We start from the raw sequence: 23,834 nt of genomic DNA on the forward strand, positions 1-23,834 counted from the left end.
AGGTGATTTCTAAAATTTGAGCTGTACAAAAGCCTACCAACTGTAACGATGTATTTTAATTAACTTTTCAATGACATTTTCTTTTTCACTTATTTTCTTGACTGTGACTCAAAAATATCAACAATTTTTTTCATAAATAAAGAAGGGCATCAGATTCTAAATAGTTAAAAATAGCTTTATCTTTATAACTAGAACAAATACTATTTGCAATTATTTTTATCTATTTTTTAAAAATATCATGCCTCTACAACATGTAGGGATTATAATTGATCTCCTTGCTGACATCTTATGCTTTTTGATACATTTCATTTATTTGAATTACTATTGATACTATATCCAGTCTTCATTTTTTTATGTTTAGATAATTTTTTTTATTTTTTATTTTTGAATTACTGTGAGATACAATTACAAGCTTTCATGTTTGAGTTTCAGTCATGCAATGATCAAACACCCATCCCTCCACCAGTGCACATTCTCCACCACCAATGTTCCCAGTATGCCCCCCCTTCCCCACCCTCCCCCTGCCTCCATGGCAGACAATTTTCCCCATATGCTTGCTCTACTTTTGGGAATTATGGTCTGCAATACAGACTATATCCTGTCTTAAAGAGTGTTTACACAGTAGATCCTCTTGAAAACATGGGGTTCCCTATTAACATAGTAATCAGTATTTAAATTGCAAATTTAAATAGGTTACCCTTACTTGACTGAATTTGCTATTTTTCCAAGAAATTTTGAGTTTTAAAACAGTAGAGTTGAGAGACCAGAAAGATAGCTCAATGTGATGGAGTGCATTCTTTGCAGGTAGAAGGCTTCGGGTTCAATCCCTCACCACAAGGCACAGCAGCAAAGAGGGAGTGACCCCCAGCACATCACATAGTTGGGGGTTCCACTGAGCTCTCCAAGATATGGCACTCCCCCCTTTCCCATGGCAAGAGAAAAAGCAGGATGGAGTTGATTTCTGTTGGTCCTGTTCTAGCTCTGCCATGGTTTCTTAGGGATCGCTATGATTTAGAATAATTAAGTAAACTATTACATTTTCTAAATTCAATATATTACCTATGCACCTTTAACTGGCAATCAATACATGCTTCATAACTTTATTACTTTATTTTACTGATAAGAAATCTCTGTGAAGGGGTTCTTTTAATATGAAAGAAAGATTCTGATTGTTATTTAGTAAAAATAAAAGGCCAATACAAATCTGATTCAATAAGAAGTTGATGCCACAATTGGCAAGTATTCATGTTAGAATAAGTTGGATACAAAAGAGATATTCCCTAACTTCCAATGGTAATGCAGGAGTAAAACTAGCTCTAGAATGGAACTGTCTAGTCTAATAGTCAACCTCTGCTCACATGCAGTTATTCAACACTCAAAATGTCTCAGTTGCTGTGAGTTGTACGCAGAAAACACATACTAGGTTTTGAAAATATGGGCTGAAGCGATAGCACAGCAGGTAGGACGTTCTCCTTACAAGCCGCCAACATGGCCGACCCGAGTTCGATTCCTCCGCCCCTCTCGGAGAGCCCCGCAAGCTACTGAGAGTATCTCTCCCGCATGGCAGAGCCTGGCAAGCTCCCCGTGACGTATTCGATATGCCAAACACAGTAACAACAAAGTCTCCAATGGAGACGTTACTGGGCCCGCTAGAGAAAAATCGACGATCAACGGGAGGGCCTTTACCTTTACCTTAAAAAGAGAACACTTGAAACTTTACAATTTATATATAGAAATGAGAATTTTATTATCTTACTTTAATATAAAAATATTTTTATAAAATTAACCTAACTTGGGCCTGCCTATTCTTTCTAACAAGAAAATTAGCAAATGAAACATATCTACTGTTTGTATTTGTGACTCTCAGTGCTGGCAGAGAATATGTGAAAAAAGTTTGGAACTGAAAGTCCGTCATGACAAAATAAAACTATAAAATGTATAGTTTTTTGTTTTGTGTTTGGGCCATAGTGGTGGTGCTCAGGGTTTACTTTTGGCTTTGCACTCAGGAATTACTCCTGGTGGTGCTTGGGGACCATATGAGATTCAGGGGATTGAATCTCAGGTTGGCCATGTGCAAGGCAGGTGCCCTCTCCACTACCACTTGGGTTTCTTCAAATTTATACTTCTAACAAGTGTCATCTAAAAAGTGTAATAAGCCCTCATACACAAAATGTAGATTTTGGTAAAGATTTGCATTCAAATCCCCTTTACTCTCCTGCTAATTATATATAATTTGGATCTTTGAGAGCTGTATAATATATATGATAATGAAACTATATGTGGACCTAGAAATGAACAGCAAAGTTATTTAAAGTCCTGTAAAGTGGAAAATATATTGCTTAGATAAAATCTTACTTTAATTAGGACCAAATAGTATTAGAGACAATGCATTAGAATTGTGCCATTGGAAATTTTTACATTAGGGCTTGAATTCTTACTTCATTATATACATATGTATGTACATATATGTAACTAAAGGTATAATTTAATATCGTAACGTATGGCCACATTAAGAAATTAAACCCTAGCAGTCTCTAGAAAGAAATGGATTCCTTGTACTCTGTTTTTGAGTGGAATTGTTCTATTAATCCTTAATGTAATTATTACGGGGTTGGAGCAATAGCACAGCGGGTAGGTCATTTTGCCTTGCACGCGGCCGACCCCGGATTCAATTCCTCTGCCCCCCTCGGAGAGCCCTACCGAGAGTATCTTGCCTGCGTGGCAAAACCTGGCAAGCTACCTGTGATGTATCAATATGCCAAAGACAGTAACAGCAAGTCTCACAATTTGTTGTGAGATGTTACTGGTGCCTGCTCTAGCAAATCGATGAACAATGGGAAGACAGTGCAGTGCTACAGTAGTTGTTATCATTTTATGAGTAGTTTTCTTAAAATAATCAACAGATCAGAAAACAGAACTTCTCCATACATCATTCTCATTAACAAATTTAGTGATTGATAAATGGACAGAATATCTTATCAACATTCTGGCATATAAAAATTATCTATTACGTACTGGAAATGGGATGCTGGGAATCAAACCCAGGTCGGCCGTGTGCAAGGCAAACGCCCTACCCGCTGTGCTATCACCCAGGGCATTTGCCTTGCGCGCAGCCAGCCCAGCCGAGCCAGGTTCGATTCCTCCGCCCCTCTCGGAGAGCCTGGCAAGCTACCGAGAGTATTCAATATACCAAACACAGTAACAAGAAGTCTCACAGTGGAGACGTTACTGGGCCCACTCGAGCAAATCGATGAACAACAGGAGGACAGTAATTGTTTACTGGAAATGATATCAAAGTTTAACATTAGCTAATAGATACTTTGACGATGTACAAAATTCCTTTGAGACATAAAAATTCGTAGGTTAGGGGTAGAGCAGAAGTGTAGCAGGTAGGGCATTTGCCTTGCACAAGAATTGAACATGGGTTCAATTTCCAGAACTACTGGTCTATTAAGCCCTCCAGGAATGACCCCTGAGCACAGAGCCAGGAGTGAGCCCTGAGCAGCACTGGATGTGCACGCCACCCCCCCCCCCCCAAAAAAACACAGGTTTTCATAGCTTGCACTGAAATATTATAATTTATATTAATATTCCAAGGCAAGAACATGTAATATTGCTGTCATCACAACCAAAATTCTTTGTTTCTCTCCATAGAACTTCATTATATTGTCTTTTTAAAAAATCTAAGCCCTTGGGGCCCAGTGAGATTGTAAGCAAAAATTGCAAAACAATTTGACCAACTTGGAAATCCTATGAGTCTGTCATTCATGACTAAAATTTAGCTACTTTCCTATATTAAAACTGTCTTTGCAGTTTGAAAAATACCCTGTAGAAGTTTGAACTACTGACATGATCCAGCTATCATAGGTCAGTTCAAAATTATTAAACTATTGAAAAATAAGTATATATGTGTATATATACATACAACTGTAGCACCGTCACACGGTCCTTTCGTTTTTCATCGATTTGCTCGAGCTGGCCCAGTAATGTCTCCATTGTGAGACTTGTTGTTACTGTGTTTGGCATATGGAATACTTGACGGGTAGCTTGCCAGGCTTTGCTGTGCGGGCGAGATACTCTTGGTAGCTTGCCAGGCTCTCCAAGAGGGGTGGAGGAATCGAACCCGGCTAGGCCGGGCCAGCTGCGTGCAAGGCAAACGCCCTACCGCTGAGCTATCGCTCCAGCCCATTCATACAACTAAATGCATATTTGCTTTTTCCATTCAATAGTTAACTAAATTTTTAATATTCAAAGAACACTTACACAATATCTCTTCTAATTTCTTAATTATGCACACAGTCATTCACTATGATGTTATTCATAAGATATATTTCATAGCAGAGGTATCGACACACTATCTACTTAATACATAGTATCAACATTTCTAGAATCAGAGTAAAGCAGGTCCTGTGCTTGCTTGGCACACAGCCAGCCCAGTTCAGTCTCCAGCACTCCATGTGGTTTTGCCTTTTCTATGGTTCCCTGAGCGCCACCAGGAGTAAATGCAGTTGGGTGAGACCCAAAAACCAAAAAACAACCCCTCCTCCCCAAATGGGAATAGCTCAGTAGCCTCCTGGAATGTCAATAAATTCTAATATTGTGAGAATCTAATGTTATCTGTGAATTGGACAATATAAAAAAAGAAAGTAAAATGTATAGATTGCCACTTACTAAAGACAAATCTGAAAATTGATGCGCAGAATGAAATAAGGTCATTTTAGGAAATTAGTTTTTAATTTGTTGATAACATAAAATATTCAGAGACAGCATTTATGATTTGACCAAAATGCTAATTTTTTTCTTTCTGGTCACACCCGGCGATGCACAAGGGTCATTCCTGGTTCTGCACTCAGGAATTACACCTGGCAGTGCTCAGGGGAACCATACGAAATGCTGGGGATCGAACCTGGGTTGGCCGTGTGCCAGGCAAATGCCCTACCCACTATGCTATCACTCCAGCCTCAAAATGCTAAAATATTTTTTAAAGATGATTTTTATCAGGATTTTTTAATATGACTTGTTTATGTGCAATATATAAGTGTAGGCTTTTGAAAAATAAAACCTATTTTAATGCAGTGAAGTGATTTTTCTTTTTAGTTGAAATATTTTGTAAGTTCTAATTTTATGATTTTATATGTAGCACTGTAGCACTGTTCTCCCATTATTCATCGATTTGCTCGAGCAGGCACCAGTAATGTCTCACAAGTTGTGAGACTTGCAGTTTCTGTTTTTGGCATATCAAATACGTCATGGGTAGCTTGCCAGGCTTTGCCGTGCGGGCAAGATACTCTCGGTAGCTTGGCAGGCTTTCTGAGAGGGGCGGAGGAATCGAACCCGGGTCGGCAGCGTGCAAGGCAAATGCCCTACCCGCTGTGCTATCGCTCCAGCCCATGATTTTATATAAAACTAAAAAGTTTTCCTTTATATTTTAGCTTTCAGTGTTTTTTCTTTTTGGTGAAAAAAATGGGTAAAGCATAAAGTAGTTAAAATAAAGTTTAAATTGTCACTGTCACTGTCCTCCCGTTCATCGATTTGCTTGAGCGGGCGCAGCAACATCTCCATTGTGACAATTGTTACTGTGTTTGACATATCAAATACGCCAGGAATAGCTTGCCAGTCTCTGCCCTGTGGGCGAGATACTCTCAGTAGCTTGCCAGGCTCTCTGAGAGGGGCGGAGGAATTGAACCTGGGTCTGCCGGGTCAGCCACATGCAAGGCAAAGGCCCTATCTGCTGTGCTATATATAACTCTAGTCTCCACTTTCTAATGTGTATGTTAAGTTAGTATGCACTGAAATGTCTAGACAATTTCATGAAATATTTCCTTGATAACCAAACATATATAGATAGATAGATAGATAGATAGAGAGAGAGAGAGAGAGAGCGCGCACTCTTCTCTTCCTCTTATAAGAAGATTGTCTCTAATTCTTTCATTAACTATTTCCTATTTTACTTTCAATGACTAATTCATAAAATTTGGTGCACTGAACTTTAACTTGTGAAATAGGATTGTGTTGAGTAGATAAAAAAAACATAAATTTATACGTCTATGTTCTACCTCAGTTTTATGTGCATAGTTCTTATAATTTCTAGTCATAAAACTTATCACTTAGGTGGTGTAAAATATAGGTACTCTATAGAAGTAATGTAATTGGAAAGGTTTTTAAAGTATTGTCTCATAGAAGGGACACACCACTATAAAAAAAAAAGATAATATTACATGTTTATCAAATCGTGTTTTGAGTTTATTTATCTGCGTTATTTGATACAAAAACTTTGTCATATATTCGTTTATTTTGAGTTCTGACCTAAGTTTTTCCAAATCATTATTTTTGGAGTATCTGTATACAACAAAGTCATACAAAGGAGAGTTTTGTGATATATCAGTGATATCAGTTATATGTAGTTATAAATCAAAAGCTATCTACAGTTAATTGAGATTAAATTGATTAGGTTTTGGCCAGAGAGACAGAACAGTGGGGTGGGCACTTGTTGTGCCTGCAACTGATCTGATTTTAATCCCCAGCACCATGTGTGATGCCCTAGCCCGTTTGGTCCCAAAACCTAAATAAGTTAATATAGCAATACAGCTATTAAGATTCCATCTAGGTCCTGTGTTGTTATTGTAGCATAACTGTTGCTGCTATTATTTAAAAGATACGAAAGGAAGAATTAAAAAAATCAATAAATTTTAGTGTGTAAGTCAAAGCTTTGCTAGATTCAGTGAAAGGGGGTTAGGGATCATGGTTTATATTTGCATAATTTGAAATGATTATTTGGATGAGAGAACAGGTAAGTTCTGTCAGGATAATGGAGAGTAGTCCTATAATACCAACTTTGATGCACTGTGTGGGATGTTCTAAAATGGTTTAAACAGCTTGAACTTTGGTGGGTTTTCTTCACTGAAAATATTTCTTTATTTTATCTATGTGGAAATATAAAATGTAATACAATACTAACAAATATAAAATAAACCTTTTATGTATTTTTATTTCAAGATCTGACATGATAGATAACTAACTTTTTTTAAGACTTACAAGTGTTAGGCAATGTGGAAGTATCCTTCATATGCAAAATGCTTCCAAGTCTTAAAAAATATGTAAATGATAAATACTGTCACACAAATTTTAGAGAATGAAATTGTTATCTGAGAAGTAACTTCAATAAGATATACCCAGAAAACAATGAAGTTAGGTCTTAAGCAGCCAAAAATGTGAGTATCTGCCAGAAATATTCTAGAAAAAAAAGGTTTATATAAAAAGTAGAAATAGGCTAGTGGCAGAACAATCTATTCAAATGTCTAAATGAATACTGCCAGGAAATAACATAACTGCAGATTTTTTTCTCTATTATTTTCCCCACAATATCTATTAAAAAAGATAATGCTTTAAATAGAAACAGCCTTACTCATCATCTTGACCAGTGTGATAAGAATACTAGCAATTAAAGCACATACATCTTCAGAGGTGTTTTTCTTTTTTCCTTTAATTCAAAATTCCTACAACATCAATCTTGAAACAGACATTATCTGGAATTAAAATGCATTAATAATAGAGGAATGCACAACTGTTTGCTCTATCTTTCTCTGATAGTTTTGCATGTCACTTGCTTTCCTGAAATGGAAGCAAACTAAATTTGCTTCTCTGGATGTGTCATCACCTTCAAAGCTGCAACCGTTTCTTTGCAACGATCTCTGTTTATGTGTCAAGGAAAGGTATGGAAACTGTATTTCCCCCAAGTGAGATTTTTCACTTCGAAAATAATTTCATGAGGAATTCTCCATCACAAACTACAGTACGCAATTTGAAGACAAAGGGGAGCAAAATTAGGTTGTGCTGCTAACTTAATGCTTCTTCTCGTTTGCTCCTCCTCAACTTCCCTTATTCTTCTAGGCTATTTCCCCAATCAGAATTACCTTTATCTCTTCCTGAGGCTTCAATATGAACAAGTGAGTAACGAGGTATAATTCAAGAAAGAGATTTTACTTCTTTTGTGCCGCCACCTTTTCCTTTTATGCCACTCCCTGTGTACCTTATGCCCTCGCTAGCTGGTTCGAGTTCTGTATGATAACTGCAAGGGCAGAGAAGCTGCTGTCATTGAACTGGGACTCTGTTTGATTTACAGTCTGACACATCTGCTCTTTTGTCATATAGTTTATTTCGTGTTGAACCATCTTGTTTGAAAGCCAACATTTCTTACTAAGCCTAAAGCACACTATTTAAAAATAATTATATAAAACTTCTTGCTTAGAAACAGCTTACGTTACTGGGCGTCAAGTGAACTGAGCCAGGATATTCTCAAAATCCATACTCGACTGGATTTTTTTTTCCCATTTACTTCTGGAAATGTTTTTATATGTATAAGTTAGAGTACATGTGCTTTATGAGGCAAATCCTTTCTTTTTTGAGGTTGGGACACAATTGTCTCCACATCTCCCTACTTCCCCCCTCCCCCCAATGCGAGAGAAGAACCAAAAAAAGGACACCAGCTTGCAATTTCTTATAGAAACACAATCTGGAATAATTTATAATACATATCAGTGATATTCTAGGAGATGGATGCAAATTAAACACTTTAAATCAGAAACTCAATTAGCAATTGATTATACTTGCAAAATAATATTTTCATTTATTAACCAGCATTGAGTGGCTTTGCTGATGCAGTTGCGTAGGAGAAAAGGCCCTGACGTTCTTGCTCCCGATTTCACTGTTGTGAAACAATCATGATAATGCTATTGGCCTGTCTCAGTCAGGGAAAGGGTAGGTCTTTGCTTTTTGGCATGAGTGTTTTGCTGTGTGTTCCTGTGTTCCTGTTTATCTTCATTTCATTTTTGTTTTCAGTTGACATGTGGTCAGTAGGGTGCATCATGGGAGAAATGATAAAAGGTGCAGTGTTGTTTCCCGGCACTGATCGTATCCTTCTTAGCCATTGGTCTCTCTGCATGTCACCCTCTATCCATCCCATTGGGTCTCAAACACAATTGTGCGGATGATGTGCCTTCCTTCCCTTGAGGACTTTCTCTAAGACTTCAGTCAAGTGTTTTTAAGTTGGCTTTATGATAGAGTAATTTTGTGTCCTGGCAAGAGCATACGTGGATAACACAGTATCAGATAGGAAACATTCAGCAGATAGGCCAAGGCCTACCTTAAATCAGTTTTATTGTAATGAGCGATACACCCTTTACTGTTCTTTGTTATAGATGTTCAGAAGTTAAGTTACATTCATAGCGAAGTAATAAAAATAAAATCCTTCCATTTTACGGTGACTGATTTATGCTTTTATACTATAAGAAACATCACTTGCATCGAAATCTTTAATCAGTTTGATTTATGTTAACTCGCATCTACAATAGACTTACTTTCAATGCATAGTCACAGCATGCATATGGATATAATTTAAAAATTGATCATCATCTAAAATTCTATTTCTCATTCGCTTTATGGGAGTAATAAGCAATTCCTGCTGTAATTTTCACCATATTATTAACAAGTGCAGTAATTAAAGTTCATTAATTGGTGATCATATAAAACGAGTGAAGAAATAAATTTAGACCACTTGGGATAAGTTGAAGTGATCCTCTCTTAGTCAGAAAATAATGAGCAAATAAAGATTTAAGAGTCTCCACAAAATGAATTGATATGAGTAATGTGCAGTTAGCATGTGGGTATATAATATCTTATCTTCTTAACTTAGTTAAATGACCTCTTGTACTCTTGTGTTATAGAAACACAATCTGGAATAATTTATAATACATATCAGTGATATTCTAGGAGATGGATGCAAATTAAACACTTTAAATCAGAAAAGTATTATTTCCTTACCATACTAAAAAGACAATGTCTTTACTTTACTGATTTAACTCAAAAGTAAAATGGAACCTAAACTATATAATATAGTATGTATAAATTATTATATATTTATAAATATTTATAAATATATAATTATTATAAATAATTATATATTTAGTTTCATAGTTATGTGGTTGTTTTAAAGAAATAGTTTAGGTTTGTTTGTTGCTCAATTTATTATGGTAGAATTAGAGAACTTAAAGTATCTTGCTATTAAAAATAAAGTTATGCTTTCATTTCTGTAAAAAATTCCTAGTCCTTTAGTACTATATGACACATTTATTCTGAAGAATTTCCTGTTTATTATGATCTTTGTACACACTACATAGCATCAACAAGTATGTAATAGTCATGTTCATCTGAATAATATTTAGAAAAATTCTCACCTGATAAAAACTAAATTCCTTCACATTTCTAAAAAGCAGGATTTATTTTTATTCTCAGTGAGTTGTGACTTGTTTGCCCCTTAAACATTTATATGAAATCAGTCCCTAAATCTTGCCTAATCTTCAGCATGAAAAATAGAGTAGTTATACTAATTTGGTGCCATTGCTTTTTCAAGTTCGTTGTGGTTGAATAATTGATAGCTAAAATAAATATTTGCCACTTATAATTACATGATTGATTTTCATTACTTTTCTTACATTTTATATGAAAGAAAATCAAATCAGATTTCCACAATTGAGTTATTAAATACAGATTATCATTCCTTAGGATCAATGGGCGAAGTTGCTTGAATGTACGTTCTTAATGTGACATCAGAGTGCCTCTTAACATGTCTTTAGGCTGCTCTTAATGTCAGTTGCATATTAGATGCCATTTTAATGTCTGAGATTAATGTTTTAATGTTGTTATTTCTGTAGCTCTTGTAATAAGAATACATTTATACATTTTTTTGGGAACTGTTCTCTACAGTATCTTATCCAAGTGTCAATGCAGTCTTTTAATGATTTAACACACGCTTAAGGTTAATGAATCTTTTTCAAGTGATCTTGAACACTGAATATCATACAGTTGGTTTCTTAAAATTCACAGGATGATGCTCATTGAAAGCATTTTCCATAGAGACCCGGAGAGAGAGCTCAAAGAGACCGAGCACATGGCTTAAATGCCTCGATCCCGAGTTAAGTGCTAGCACCGGATACCTCCTTCAGGACTGTGTCATGTAGGGATCCGTCCATGCAGCTGGCCAGCTGTCTGTGGAAGTATACTCAGGGCACTCACACTACCAAGGACTTCTTCTGAATTTTCCTGTTCTAGAAATGACTTATCTGGGGGCTGGAGAGAGAGTACAAAGGATAAGATGCTGACCTTATATGCTGCTGATGCTGGTCAATCCCCAACACCCCATGTGGTCAACTGAGCACTGCCATGAGTGATCCTAGAGCACAGAGGACGGAATAAGTTCTGAACACCACCACAAGCAAAAAATTTTAAAAAAAGACTTATCTAGAGAGACAATAAAGTGATAATGAATTTATTAGTAAAATAGGATTTTAAAAATACTCCTGGAGAGAGACAATGTCTTATGTATAAATATATTGAGGTGTATACTTTACAGTATGCATGTTGCGCACACGAAGGAGTTCTTTGTTTTAATAGCATTTATTTACATGATGGCAGTTCTTGCAATGTGTGATATGCATATCTTCCTGACATATGAATTAGCTTAACAGCAAACTTAAAATATTAATAGCGTCTTATATCCTTTATCTTTTATGCCTAAAATATTCAGCATGTTATTTATGTAACACTTTGTTTTCAGCACATTGGATATCAGCTCTGAGAAATTAAGCAATTTGATTAGTAGATGCATTTTTGTCAGAGGACTACCCAGCAGTGCTTGGGGACTCAGGAGTTGCTTGAGGCAGTAACTTCTCAATAGGGAGAGCCAGTTGGCGGCTCTGTCCAGGAGGGACAATTCTCTGGCCTAGTGATCCTGATGTGGACAAGGTATGGGGAAATTCTCTGAGCTTCCATGCTCGCTCCAGGAGCATCCCTCTTCCCAAGTCTCACTGGGAAGATTTGTCAGCTGGGAATTTCTCCAATGGCCTTTCTGTAAGGTTTGTATGAACACCATGTGACATAGGAATGATTGATTAACTTACTGGCTATTGTTAATCTATCTCAACCTCCTTCCTGCTCCTTTTCCTGCCGTCTGGAGATGAACTGAAATTTTATTCTTTCTCTTCATGTTGTTCATTCATTAAAAACACTTATTTATATTGTTTCCCTGGTTTCCGTCCCTCATCCTCAGTTGTTTCCCCAAAGTTACCTTTTCTGAATTAATATAGAACACTTCATCACTCTCAACACTCTAGAAGTACCAAGAGTTTTGGAGTGGTAAGACAGTATATATTTGGGGCATATGGATGACCAATATATAATTCTGCTAATCACAATATTGCAACTACATAGCAACAGATTTGTTTCCAGAGTAGGAATATAACAGCTATGCACTGCACAATCCTTACCAAATTTTTGATATCTTGATATTGTCAGATATTTTAAATATTTGCTACCAAACTCTTGAATATGGAAGTTCTCGAATTATGGCAATATTTTACATTTCCTTAACTACGTGGGAAGCTAATAATATTTTCCCTTTGTTTTCTTGTTTATTAGTTTTTTTTCCTAACCAATGGTCACAGTCACGGTCCTCCGTTGTTCATCGATTTGCTTGAGTGGGCCCAGTAACGTATCCATCTTGAGACTTGTTGTTACTGTGTTTATTATATTGAATACGACATGGGTAGCTTTCCAGGTTTTGCTGTATGGGCAAGATATTCTCGGTAGCTTGCTGGGCTCTCCGAGAGGGGCAGAGGAATGGAACTTGGCTTGGTTGGGTCAGCTGTGCGCAAGGCAAACGTCCTACTGCTGTGCCATCGCTCCAGCCCCTCCTAAGCAAAGTGTCTTTAAAATTAATTTTCCTATTGTAATTTTTGAAAAATGTTTGTTAGTTCTATATATTACCCGGCATGTAATATTTTTCAATTCTATAAGTTGCAAACAGTTTCTGTATTTAGATTGCTTTCCTATCTTGTTGTATAGTGATTTTAGTGTTACTGATACTTACATATTCTCCTGTAATTTTACTGTTTTTATTTTAAATTTTAGTCTTTTCATTTAAGCCCTTGGTTCACTTGGTTTTAGCATTTGTTGGTTTGTTGTTAGAGAGGGAGCCAATTTTATTCTAGTTTCAATTACTGATTAGCTTATTCTTTTCTCTCTAATCCTATAGTTTTGTCTCTTGTATATATTTCTGTATTGGAGGAAGTGAAATTACATTCTGAGTTCAGTGTACTCTTCTTTGACTGTTCTGTTTGTCAACTTCTACATACGTTCTTTTTTTCATACATTCTTTTAATTTAAAATTCTTAATTAATTTTTAACAACAAAATCAATATTTTTATACATGCAATGATGCTATCTCATGTTCATTACCAGAGTGCCTGGATCTCTCTACCATGAACTCAAAATCCACTTCCACTCACTCCAGACACCCTCGGATCTGTTGACCTTACCTTAGGGTTACCACTGGAGGTTGACAGTCCCTTGATCTGTTCCTTTATACTCCATTTGAGCGGTGTTATCTTTTTCATTCTGACTTCACTCAGTGTGACTCCAATTCCATTTAAATTGCAACCAACTATAAGATCTCATCTTTCTTCACAGTGTAGGAGCATTCCGTTGTGTAGAAATACCACCATTTCTTCACTCATCTGTTGTTGGGCACTCCAGTTTTACGCATCTTATCCATTACAAATGATGTTGTGATTAATACAGGTATGCATCTGTTCTTTAAGATCAATGTTTTCTCAGTGTTGTGGGTGGATGCCCAGGAATGAACGTATTGAATGATATAGAAATTCTATTTGAAATATTTGGAGAAGTTGCCAAAGCATTTTTCAGAGGCTGAACCGTGCAACAGTTAAGTGATTAAGAGTCAGTCCATGCCAGCACTTATTATTCTGGACTTCAAAATAAGGACCGTTCTCCCTAGTGATTTCACGTTCTTTTGGTTTTGAGTTGTAGTTCCATGATAATCAGTGCTGATGAACAGTTTTTCATACACTTCTTTGCCATCTTGAATTGTCTTTGAGGAATTGTCTGTTCATCTCTCGCCATTTTTTGATGGAGTTTGTTGTTGTAGTTATTGATCTCTGAGAATGCTTTACATATATCTTGGATATTAGCTTTTGATTTGATGGGTGTTGTGCACATTTTTTCTCTGAGTGTCTTTTTCTTTTAGGCCTCATTTATTTCACAATGCAGAAGTCTTTTTAGTTTGGTGTAGTCCCTTTTTTTTTATTATTTTTAGTATGAATGGATACATATTATTAAAAATGAATACATGTACACTATACACATATTTGGTAAGGTAGATGCCTCTGTTCTTTTGTCTTGTTTTAAATACCTTAATTTTTTTTTTAAAAAAAATGACTGCTTTTGTGTTTATTATTGGCCTGATAAATTCTACATAGAAGTCCCTACTTGTATTTATCTTGGAAAACCATTGATTATATATATGAATTTTTGGACATTACTATTTTATTGGGCTGGAGCGATAGCAAAGTGGGGAGGGCATTTGCCTTGCATGCAGCTGACCCGGCCGACCCAAGTTTGATTCCTCCACCCCTCTCGGAGAGCCCCGCAACCTAGCAAGAGTATCTTGCCCACACGGCAAAGCCTGGCAAGCTCCCCATGATGTATTCAATATGCCAAACATAGTTAAAAGTATCACAATGAAGATGTTACTGGGCCCGCTCGAGCAAAACTATGAACAACAGGAGGACAGTGCTACAGCGCTACTACTTTTTAGTTTTAAGGTTATGTTTTTGTTCTTTATCGAGGTGTTGTTGGGTTTTATGACTATGGTAGAGGTTTACACCTCTTCTTCTGTTACCTCACACTGCATTCCAATAGATCCTCTTCTTGTGTTCTCTCTGACAGCCCTAGTTTATGGGTCAGAATCCAGGGACTTGTTGTCACATGACAATGCCTGTTCACTTGCTTTGCTTCTGTGCATCTGCAGATCAGTACATCTAGTATTGGTCTTTGTCCTTTTTATTCCACTTAGCATGATCCTCTCCATGTGGTTACGGAAGGCAGGATTCCACCTTTTCCTCCTGAAATTTACTCTTTTGGAGTTTCTCTTTGGAGAGGAAAAAAACTCTTAAAAAATTCTTATCTTGAAAAACAAATTTGGTTATAGAATTTTAAATAAGCATTTCTTTTCTTCCACTATTTTAAATATTTTTCCATAGGCTATTTCTTCCAGGTTTACTGGTTTAAAATTAGCTATAAATGTCATATACATCATGGAAATACATCTTTCAATACCAGTACTTGGTTATTTCTGTTCTTTTTGATATGTGCCACTCTAATTTAAGTGAGGTGTTCTTTCACTGATGTTTTGATTTGCATTTCTCTGATGACAAGTCATAGGGAACATTTTTCCCTATAATTATTGGCCAGCTATATTTCTTTTTTTTGAGGAAATGACATTTTTCATACTTCCTATTTAAGATATTCAAAATAGTTGGCATATATTAGAAAGTTACACAACTAAAGAATTTAAAGTAAGAGGAAAATATAAAATTTAAATACTTACCTACCTGATAGAATGAACTAGAATAATTTTCTTATCCATATTTTATATATGATTTAATTTAATTTGGGGGATCATACTTGGTGATGTTCAGAGGTATTCCTGGCTCTGCACTCAGGAGTTACTCCTGGTAGTGCTTGGAGTACCAAATGGGGTGCTGAAGATTGAACCCTGTAGGCCAAATGCAAAGCATTATTACCATATTCATAACTTAAATATACTATCTCTCTGGCCCAGTGATCCATATTTCATTATTCATAATTTTTTCCTTATTACAACTCATTGAAGAACTTAGTAATAGTAAATATTTGCATATTACTTTGTAGTATAACCACATTGTATTTATTAAATCAAATATCTTATAAATCAAACAGCTTTTGCTGTAGTAAATTTAGAATGAGATTACAGAATTGTCAAAGAATTTCTAGTAACTGAAATTTTATATTTTTAATGGATTTTTTTATAATTGCATCAAGGATGAGAACTTCAGAAATCATAGATAATATATAAAAAATATAGTTATAGCTTTTTGTTAACTGCAGTCAAGTTTCTATAGATATTAATAGCAGGAAATATTAACATACTTGTAAATACTCAGCATAGAAATGAGGACTTATGGCTGTTCTATAGCAACTAAATTCTTTTATCACCATAATTTTGACCCCTTTTTTGGGAGAGAAATTGGGGAGCACAGCTAGTTATGTTCAGTGCTTAGTCTTGTCTCTGTGTTCAGGGATCACTCTTGGCGGTGCTTTGGGGACCATGTGGGTGCCAGGGGTCAAACAAAGGTTGACCTCACGCAAGGTGAGTACTCAGTGTCCTGCACTATCTCTCCAGCCCCAATTTTGGCCATGTATCCTGCTATCGTTTATACATATACAAGTACTACTCAGATTGGAGTCGAGCATCCTCCACCCAGATCCTCCAAATTCCAGTAGGCGGGGGTCACACCCACCACCTGGCCCCCTGGCACCGTGTAATCCCATCAACGGCCAAGACTCAGAGACTTTAAAATCCAGCTCCTGGAACCGCGCGGCCGTGACATCTTATCAGGACATCTTTTTATGACATCTTATTATCTCATTCCTACTTTGGACAAACTTGCAGGCTATCGAATGTAGCCTGCCCACAGGGCAGAGTCTGGCAAACTCCCCGTGGCGTACCCAATATGCCAAATACCAGTAACAATGATGGGTCTCAATCTCCTAAAGAGCCTTGAATATAATCTCAGGGCTAGGATGAAAGAGACGTTACTGGGGCCTGCTCGAGGCAATCGACGAATAACAGGATGATGAAATGAAAATGAAAAGTACTGGTTTATGTATTAAAGAAAATATGATGATTGTGGAAATCTGATTTTTATATAAATATTGATAAAATAAACACCACTTAAACTTTAGCAATGGGAAGAAAGGGCTTGAAACAAATTGGCTAACAAAAATGACAGTTGTCAAGGAGGTAGGGTCACAGTGGGTGGGTCAGAAGGAATGCAGGGATACTGGTGGAGGGAAGTTGACGCTGGGGCTGGAACTTTGTATGCCTGGAATTCAACTATGATCAACTCTGTAGATCATTGTGCTTTAAAACATTTAAAAAGAAAGAGTCACTAGCTGTTAAAAATCAAAGCACATATTTTAAAGGTATTTATATCACATATTTTAGTATAGATACTAAACTATGTCACTAACAAAACAGTTCTTGCTTCTCTTATTTTTGTAAATCATTGTTTCAATAGACACTTGGCATTTTTTCTAAGAATTATACTGAGATAAGAAAGAACATACAATAGACTCCAAATACAATTTGTTTAAAGAAGCATTTTAACTTGTTCTTGTTTAACAAACTCTAGAGTAGTTGTTCTGTTCTTAAACTTACCGTAAAAATGCAAAGGTATTCTTTTAAGAAGATTACTTTTAAGGTTTTTATTTTCCCTGAATGTCTGAACTGTATCTCTAGATAAATGTAAGCAAGATAAAGTGGTATGTTAGGACCAAGTACTTTGCTAACTTAGTAATGTAAATGATTTCTTTACCAAAAAAGCTTACAGCTTACTTGCTCCTATTTTTTATTTGTATAAAATCTTTAGACTTCTAAAGAAGTTGTTCCAGTAACTGCTTAGTAGGGCATTTCAATCATCTCTATTGCAGTGGCCTCATTTCATAGTTCACAATGCAAGTGGTGAGATTTGTTGCAATGTTTTCTATTTAAATATGGTAAAGAAACTATGAGTTAGCTATAACAACATACTAATACATGTTTTTGTTTACGAGTAATTTTGACTAATCTATTACACATTTTTCTTTATTTGTAAAGATTTTTATTACTGTATTTTCACGTATCTACTAAACTTAGATGAAGTATTATTAAAACATGCTTTAATTTATTTTTCTGCTACTTAGTAAAAGAATAATCTTTAATTTTTCCATTCACACTTCATTTTTAATATGTGATCATGTCATTTTCATTCAAATAAATGAGATACATAATTTATATTTTGTTCAGGCAGAAGATGAGGTAAGTAGAAGATAATTTTCAAATCTTCATGTCTAATCTTTGTTAAACTCATATTTACTTTGTTTGAAGTCTATATTTATTTTGTTGAATGTGCTTAATTTTGCCTTTTTTAGTTAATCTTTTTCGTACAACCCATATTAAATCCCAGGAGTACAGATTTCAGAAAGCTCAAATATTATTATGGTGAGGTCCTTGGGTTGTTATAATTACATTAGTAGAGATGAATTATCACTAAAGAATGGAGTTGTAAAATTAAAATAAACATTGCAGAAGAAAAAAATTGCCTGTTGTATTAGATTTAGGACAAATTTCTAAGTCCTTTGTCATTCATAGACCCATAATAAGGAAATCTCTTTTATCATCTAGTTGTTTCTTAAAAATTTTCATAGATGTCGTCTATAACTCTTAAGTCTTTGATATATCAAATACTAATAGTAGATAAAGCTGAGAAGTTACAAGTTAATATTTCTATTGAAAATATAACTTTTTTTTTAAAAAATTGTGTTAAATTTTATAGATAGGTGATAACTTTTCTCCTAAAGAATTTCTCATGTTAGAGAGATAGTACAGTGCTGAGGGCATTTATCTTGCATGTGTCTGACGCTGGTTTGATCCCTGGCATCTCACATGGTCCCCCGAGCACTGCCAGGAGTAAATCCTGAGTGCTGAGCCAAGATTTACATTGCTTCACTTGTGGGCCAATAAATAAAAAAGGAAAAAGAAGAATTTCTCATGCCTAATGTGTTATCATACCTACATGTGTTTGGGTAGGAAAATCTTTTCTTAAATTGGGTAACATATATTTTCCTGTATATCTTACTGAAAATGGTTAAGGATTCAAGATATTATAAGAAATACAAAAGGTCTAAAAGTGTGATGACCTTAGGTTTAGTCTTTGGTGATAAATTGATTTATTTTATTTTCAAAACTTTTACTGATATAACATGTAATACATATGAATGGATAATATTAACAGACATTAGAATTTCCAGTTTGGTAGAGGAAAGAGAAAAAGCATCCCAAGAGGAACTTGATAAATATAAAAAGAGAGCTACATTTACAACATTTGCAGTTTTGTCATTTTTAGAAAATAAATGAGTCATTCCATATGAGAAAAAAAAATCTTCTAAATAACAGTTACCTTAAACTTTATCTAAATTCTAGAAATTCTTCTTGCGTTAGTTCAATATCCTTTTCATTATAATATTCCCAAGACTGTCATAAGTTCTTATTTTGTTTAATGATTATAATCCTCCCAAATGTATGTGTTCTAAAAGTAAATTGAAAATTAAAAAATGTCTAGAGGATTTATTGCCTGGAATTCTGATTTTATATTAGAAAATCATACATTTCTTTCTCTCTATTGTTCACTTGAACTCCTGCTGGTTTTCTGTTTGCTTAAGAGTCAGAGATACAGTTAGCCTTCTGACTAGTAAAATCAGGAACTAGAGGTGCGCACCATTTTTTTTCCCTTAACCATTGAATTCTCAGATATTGATCAGTGGAACAAGGTAATTGAGCAACTAGGAACACCATGTCCGGAATTCATGAAGAAATTGCAACCGACAGTCAGAAACTATGTGGAGAATCGTCCCAAGTATGCAGGACTCACCTTCCCCAAGCTCTTCCCTGACTCCCTCTTTCCCGCAGACTCCGAGCACAATAAACTCAAAGGTATGTCCTGAGGAACACTTTCGCCCATCCTGGTGACGACCTAAACAAATTGGGACTATGAATGCTGTTCTTTAATTTGACCTATAAGTTAAAGGAGAGAATTTTTCTTATAAATGAGGAGTAGTGAAACATTTCAGATAAATTTTTATTATATATTTTTATTATATTTATTATATTTTTATTATATCCTACCACCTTGCTTATATAAAGTCTCTGGCTGGATAAATTGTACTCCGAATTCTGAGTATATATTTATATTATATTTTGATAATAATAATAAAGTGTGTGATGGAAAGTGTATAAGAGAAAAGCTAACTCTTCCCAGGGACTTGCTTAGAATTCTTTAATTATCTAAAAGTGTGCCCTAAGTGAGCAGTATAATAGATATTTAGATTACTGTCCCAGTGATTTTTATCATTTGGAAAATACTTTAAGATCAAATGTCAGTCATACAGCCATAGAGATGCAGGTGTCTATGTTTTCTTTTCTCTTTTTTGGGGGGGAAGGGGGGCTGGGGTAGTGTCACAAGTGTGATTAGGGCTCCAAAGTCCCCTCTCAGAGCTGTTTAGCAAGCTGGACAGGTGATTTGATGCAAGGGCATAATAATCAGCCCTTAAAAAAGTCAGTCTAAATAGTTCATAATTTAGCACCTTAATTTATATTTTCTTTAGATTGAAGATTTTTACCGTATATTTGAGACATATTGAATATTTTTTGTCACAAAATGTTTTAAGTCAGTCTGTAACTATTCCTATATAAAAATTATATATTAATTGAGATTATGCAGTCTTTAGGAGTGTTATTTAATAAACGTGCCTAGTGATTATCAGATATGCTTTCAAAACTAGTAGGACCCACAACCATCAAACTGTAGCACTGTAACACCGTCCTCCCGTTCATCTATTTGCTCGAGCGGGCACCAGCAACTTCTCACAACAAATTGTGAGACTTGTTGTTACTGTGTTGGGCATATCGAATACATCACGGGTAGCTTGCCAGGCTTTGCCGTGTGGGCGAGATACTCTCGGTAGCTTGCCGGGCTCTTTGAGAGAGGGGCGGAGGAATGGAACCTAGGTAAACCGCGTGGAAGGCAAACGCCCTAACCACTATGCTATCTCTCTTGCCCAGCCATCAAACTAATGACAATAATATAAATGTTCTAGATTTATCCTAGCAGCTGATGGTAGCATCAAATGGACCTCAGCCAGTAACTGATTTTGTTAAATCTGTGATTCCTTTCAGTGAAGAACTGTTAAGGAGAAATGTTAAAGGGAAATCAGTAATAGAATTATACCTATCATATCCACTCTACATTTTATATGTCATACACGAGTATAAAATTGAGATATCTAAGTCAATTGGATTACACAGATGCTGCCGAGTGCCCGGCATGAATGAGAATGTAGAAACACAGACTTTCATCAACAGCCGTCAATGCCTTGCTCAGCATTGTGTTTGCATTTCCTGAGCTCTCTAAGCTGTTTGCCTTCTGTTCATACAGGTTATCCAAGCAGATTACCTTGCTCATATAAAGTCTCTGGCTGGATAAATTGTACTCCAAATTCTGAGTAAATATATTTATGCGCTCAGTGCATTGTAACTCTTCAGTAGACCCCAGTGGAGTCTTAGACTTAGAGACACAAGAAAAAGGAGCAAAGTACATTTTTTTTCCAGTATGCTGAGAATTTGACATAGGGCCAGGGAAGAGTTCCAAAGACTGGAGCCCATGCTTTGTGTGTGGCCGTCCAGGTTTGATTGCGAGTGGCCATAGTCCCAATACATTGCCAGGATGGGTCACTGTCCAGCCATTGGGGGTCAAGCACTTCCCTCACCTCTCACCGGAAAGGGGAAACAAAAGAGGATTCTACCTGATGTTTGGAAGTACTGTTTAATTTTTGTGTTCTTAGTTTTTTGTTCCTCATACAAATTTCTTGGCCACAATAAAATATGGCAAAAATTGTTTTTCGTATTCGTTCTTTCAGCCAGTCAAGCCAGGGATTTGTTGTCAAAGATGCTAGTGATTGATCCAGCAAAAAGAATATCCGTGGATGATGCGTTGCAGCACCCGTATATCAACGTCTGGTATGACCCTGCTGAAGTGGAGGCGGTAAGTGTTCACTTATGTGCTTTCCTTCCACAAATTGATCAGAGCACCTCAGCGTAAGACTGAAAGAGAAATAGAACCCAAAAGAACCCTCAAAGCACACTCAGAAACTTCACGTTACAAAGTTATTTCCTTCCCTTCTAAAAAATGCTCCTTTCTTCTACATCTGTTTACAATGCATTTTGGGATTGGGTTTTTCTATGAGATGGTAGTTTCTGAGGTGAACCTCACTTGTCCTTGAGAATCTTCCATTTGTCTGTTCCTTTATGTTTAACTCAGTCTTCCTGATGCAGGCTTAGTCATGAAAACGTGTAGAGATAATTTGCTTTGTCTTCTTTTCCCAATGAAATAGCTGTATTTAATGAATAAATAAGAATATTTAGGGGCCAGAGTGATAGTCCAGTGGGTAGGGCATTTGCCTTGCACGTGGCCGACCCTGGTTCGATGCCTGGCATCCCATATGGTCCCCTGAGCACCGCCAGGGGTTATCACTCAGGAGTGATTCCTGAGTGCAGAGCCAGGAGTAACACCCGAGCATCGCTGGGTGTGACCCAAAAAGTTAAAAAAAGAAAGGGAATTTGCTGTATTTGGGTCTTAATCCTGACTTTGTGCTCAGGGCTTACTACTGGTGGGGATCAGGGGATCATCTGAGGTGCCAGGAATCAAACCTGAGTCGACTGTATGCCAGGCAAGCTCCCTGCCCTCTGTACTATCTCTTGCCCAAGAACATTTATTTCTTGAGTTTTTTACCAGGATATTGGTGACTTTATGAAACATTGCAAAAAGTAGGTGAGGGGGGAAGGGCGGTATTATGAAAGGGCATTATTTCGGACGAATTCTCCATATTTTAGGTCAGATACAATAGTTCACTGTATCACTGTCATCCCGTTGTTCATCGATTTACTCCAGCGGGTGCCAGTACCGTCTCACAGCCCTGAGATTTTAGCAGCCTCTCCTTACTCGTCTTTCTCAACATATTGGAGTCTCATTCAGGGTCAGGGGAATGAGGCATTTCAATTTCCTTATATTTATTTTATAGTGCTATACCAATTTATTTTCTATCATTATGCCTTAAGATGTATTGACTTGGTTGGTTTTTAATCCTTCACATGGAAAATTCTTTTATTTATTTATTTATTTATTTATTTGCTTTTTGGGTCACACCTGGCGATGCTCAGGGGTCACTCCTACTTTGCACTGATGAATTACTCCTGGAGATGCTTGGGGGACCATATGGGTTGTTGGGAATCGAACCCAGGTCAGCCGCGTGCAAGGCAAACACCCTATCCTCTGTGCTATTGTTCCAGCCCCATGGATAATTCTTTCATCTTGCTTGTTTTGGGGGCCACACCAGGCAGAGCTCTGGTCTCACTGCTGACTCTGTGCTCAGGGATCACCCCTGCGGGGTCTAGGTGGGTCATCTGGAATGCTGGGGATCAAACCTGAGATGGCCAAGTGCATGGGAGACATGCTACCCATGGTACCATTACTCAGCCCCTATTTGGGGAGGGGTTTTGTTATTGTTACTTTGTTTTACGTGTTCTTCCCTGTATCCCAAAGTAATTTTGTTGAATCACTTAATCACTTAACTTCCCGTTAGTCATCGATTTGCTCGAGCGGGCGCCAGTAACGTCTCCATTTGTCCCTGTCGCGTGCTAGTGTAGTCCAGTGGCATCTGTTCGCTCTGGGAACATGAAGAGCCTCAAACCGATCGTTCATGATCTTGAGCGATCAAGATCATGAACGATCATTTGTTGAATATATTTTTGTTTTATGCTAGCTAACTTCCCTCCACTTCTTTGTGTCTTTATCCATGCCAAAAATGCTAGATTCAATCTAGTATCTTTTTAAAATTTCTAATTTTTTAAATTTGGTGTTTGGACCACACTTGGCTCAGGAGAGCATGCAGTGCTGGGTGGAACCCAGAGATCTGGCACGCAATGCTCCTCTGAGCTCCCTCTCGGACCCTCAAGCTGTGATCATTTTTATCTTTGTCTTGTCTCATTCTTCACTTGAGACACGAGATCTGACAGGCAAGAGAATTAGGTAGGATTTAGGTTTATAGACATATCAGAACAGATTTCT

At 36.6% G+C, this 23,834-nt stretch overlaps 1 protein-coding gene across 4 annotated transcripts in view; it reads left to right on the top strand.

Annotated features, from left to right (window-relative positions):
* The window catches only part of MAPK10 (mitogen-activated protein kinase 10), a 276,377-nt gene that overhangs the window by 202,330 nt on the left and 50,213 nt on the right, over positions 1–23,834 (top strand). For all 4 annotated transcript variants that reach the window (XM_056111174.1, XM_056111173.1, XM_056111175.1 and 1 more), the window contains 2 exons: positions 19,463–19,645; positions 21,628–21,752. In XM_056111174.1, the coding sequence (XP_055967149.1) occupies positions 19,463–19,645; positions 21,628–21,752 (308 nt within the window). The remainder of the gene's footprint in view (positions 1–19,462; positions 19,646–21,627; positions 21,753–23,834) is intronic.

The sequence above is a fragment of the Sorex fumeus genome, unplaced genomic scaffold (assembly GCF_029834395.1).
Source record: "Sorex fumeus unplaced genomic scaffold, SorFum_2.1 ptg000013l, whole genome shotgun sequence".
In the NCBI taxonomy this organism is placed as follows: domain Eukaryota; kingdom Metazoa; phylum Chordata; class Mammalia; order Eulipotyphla; family Soricidae; genus Sorex; species Sorex fumeus.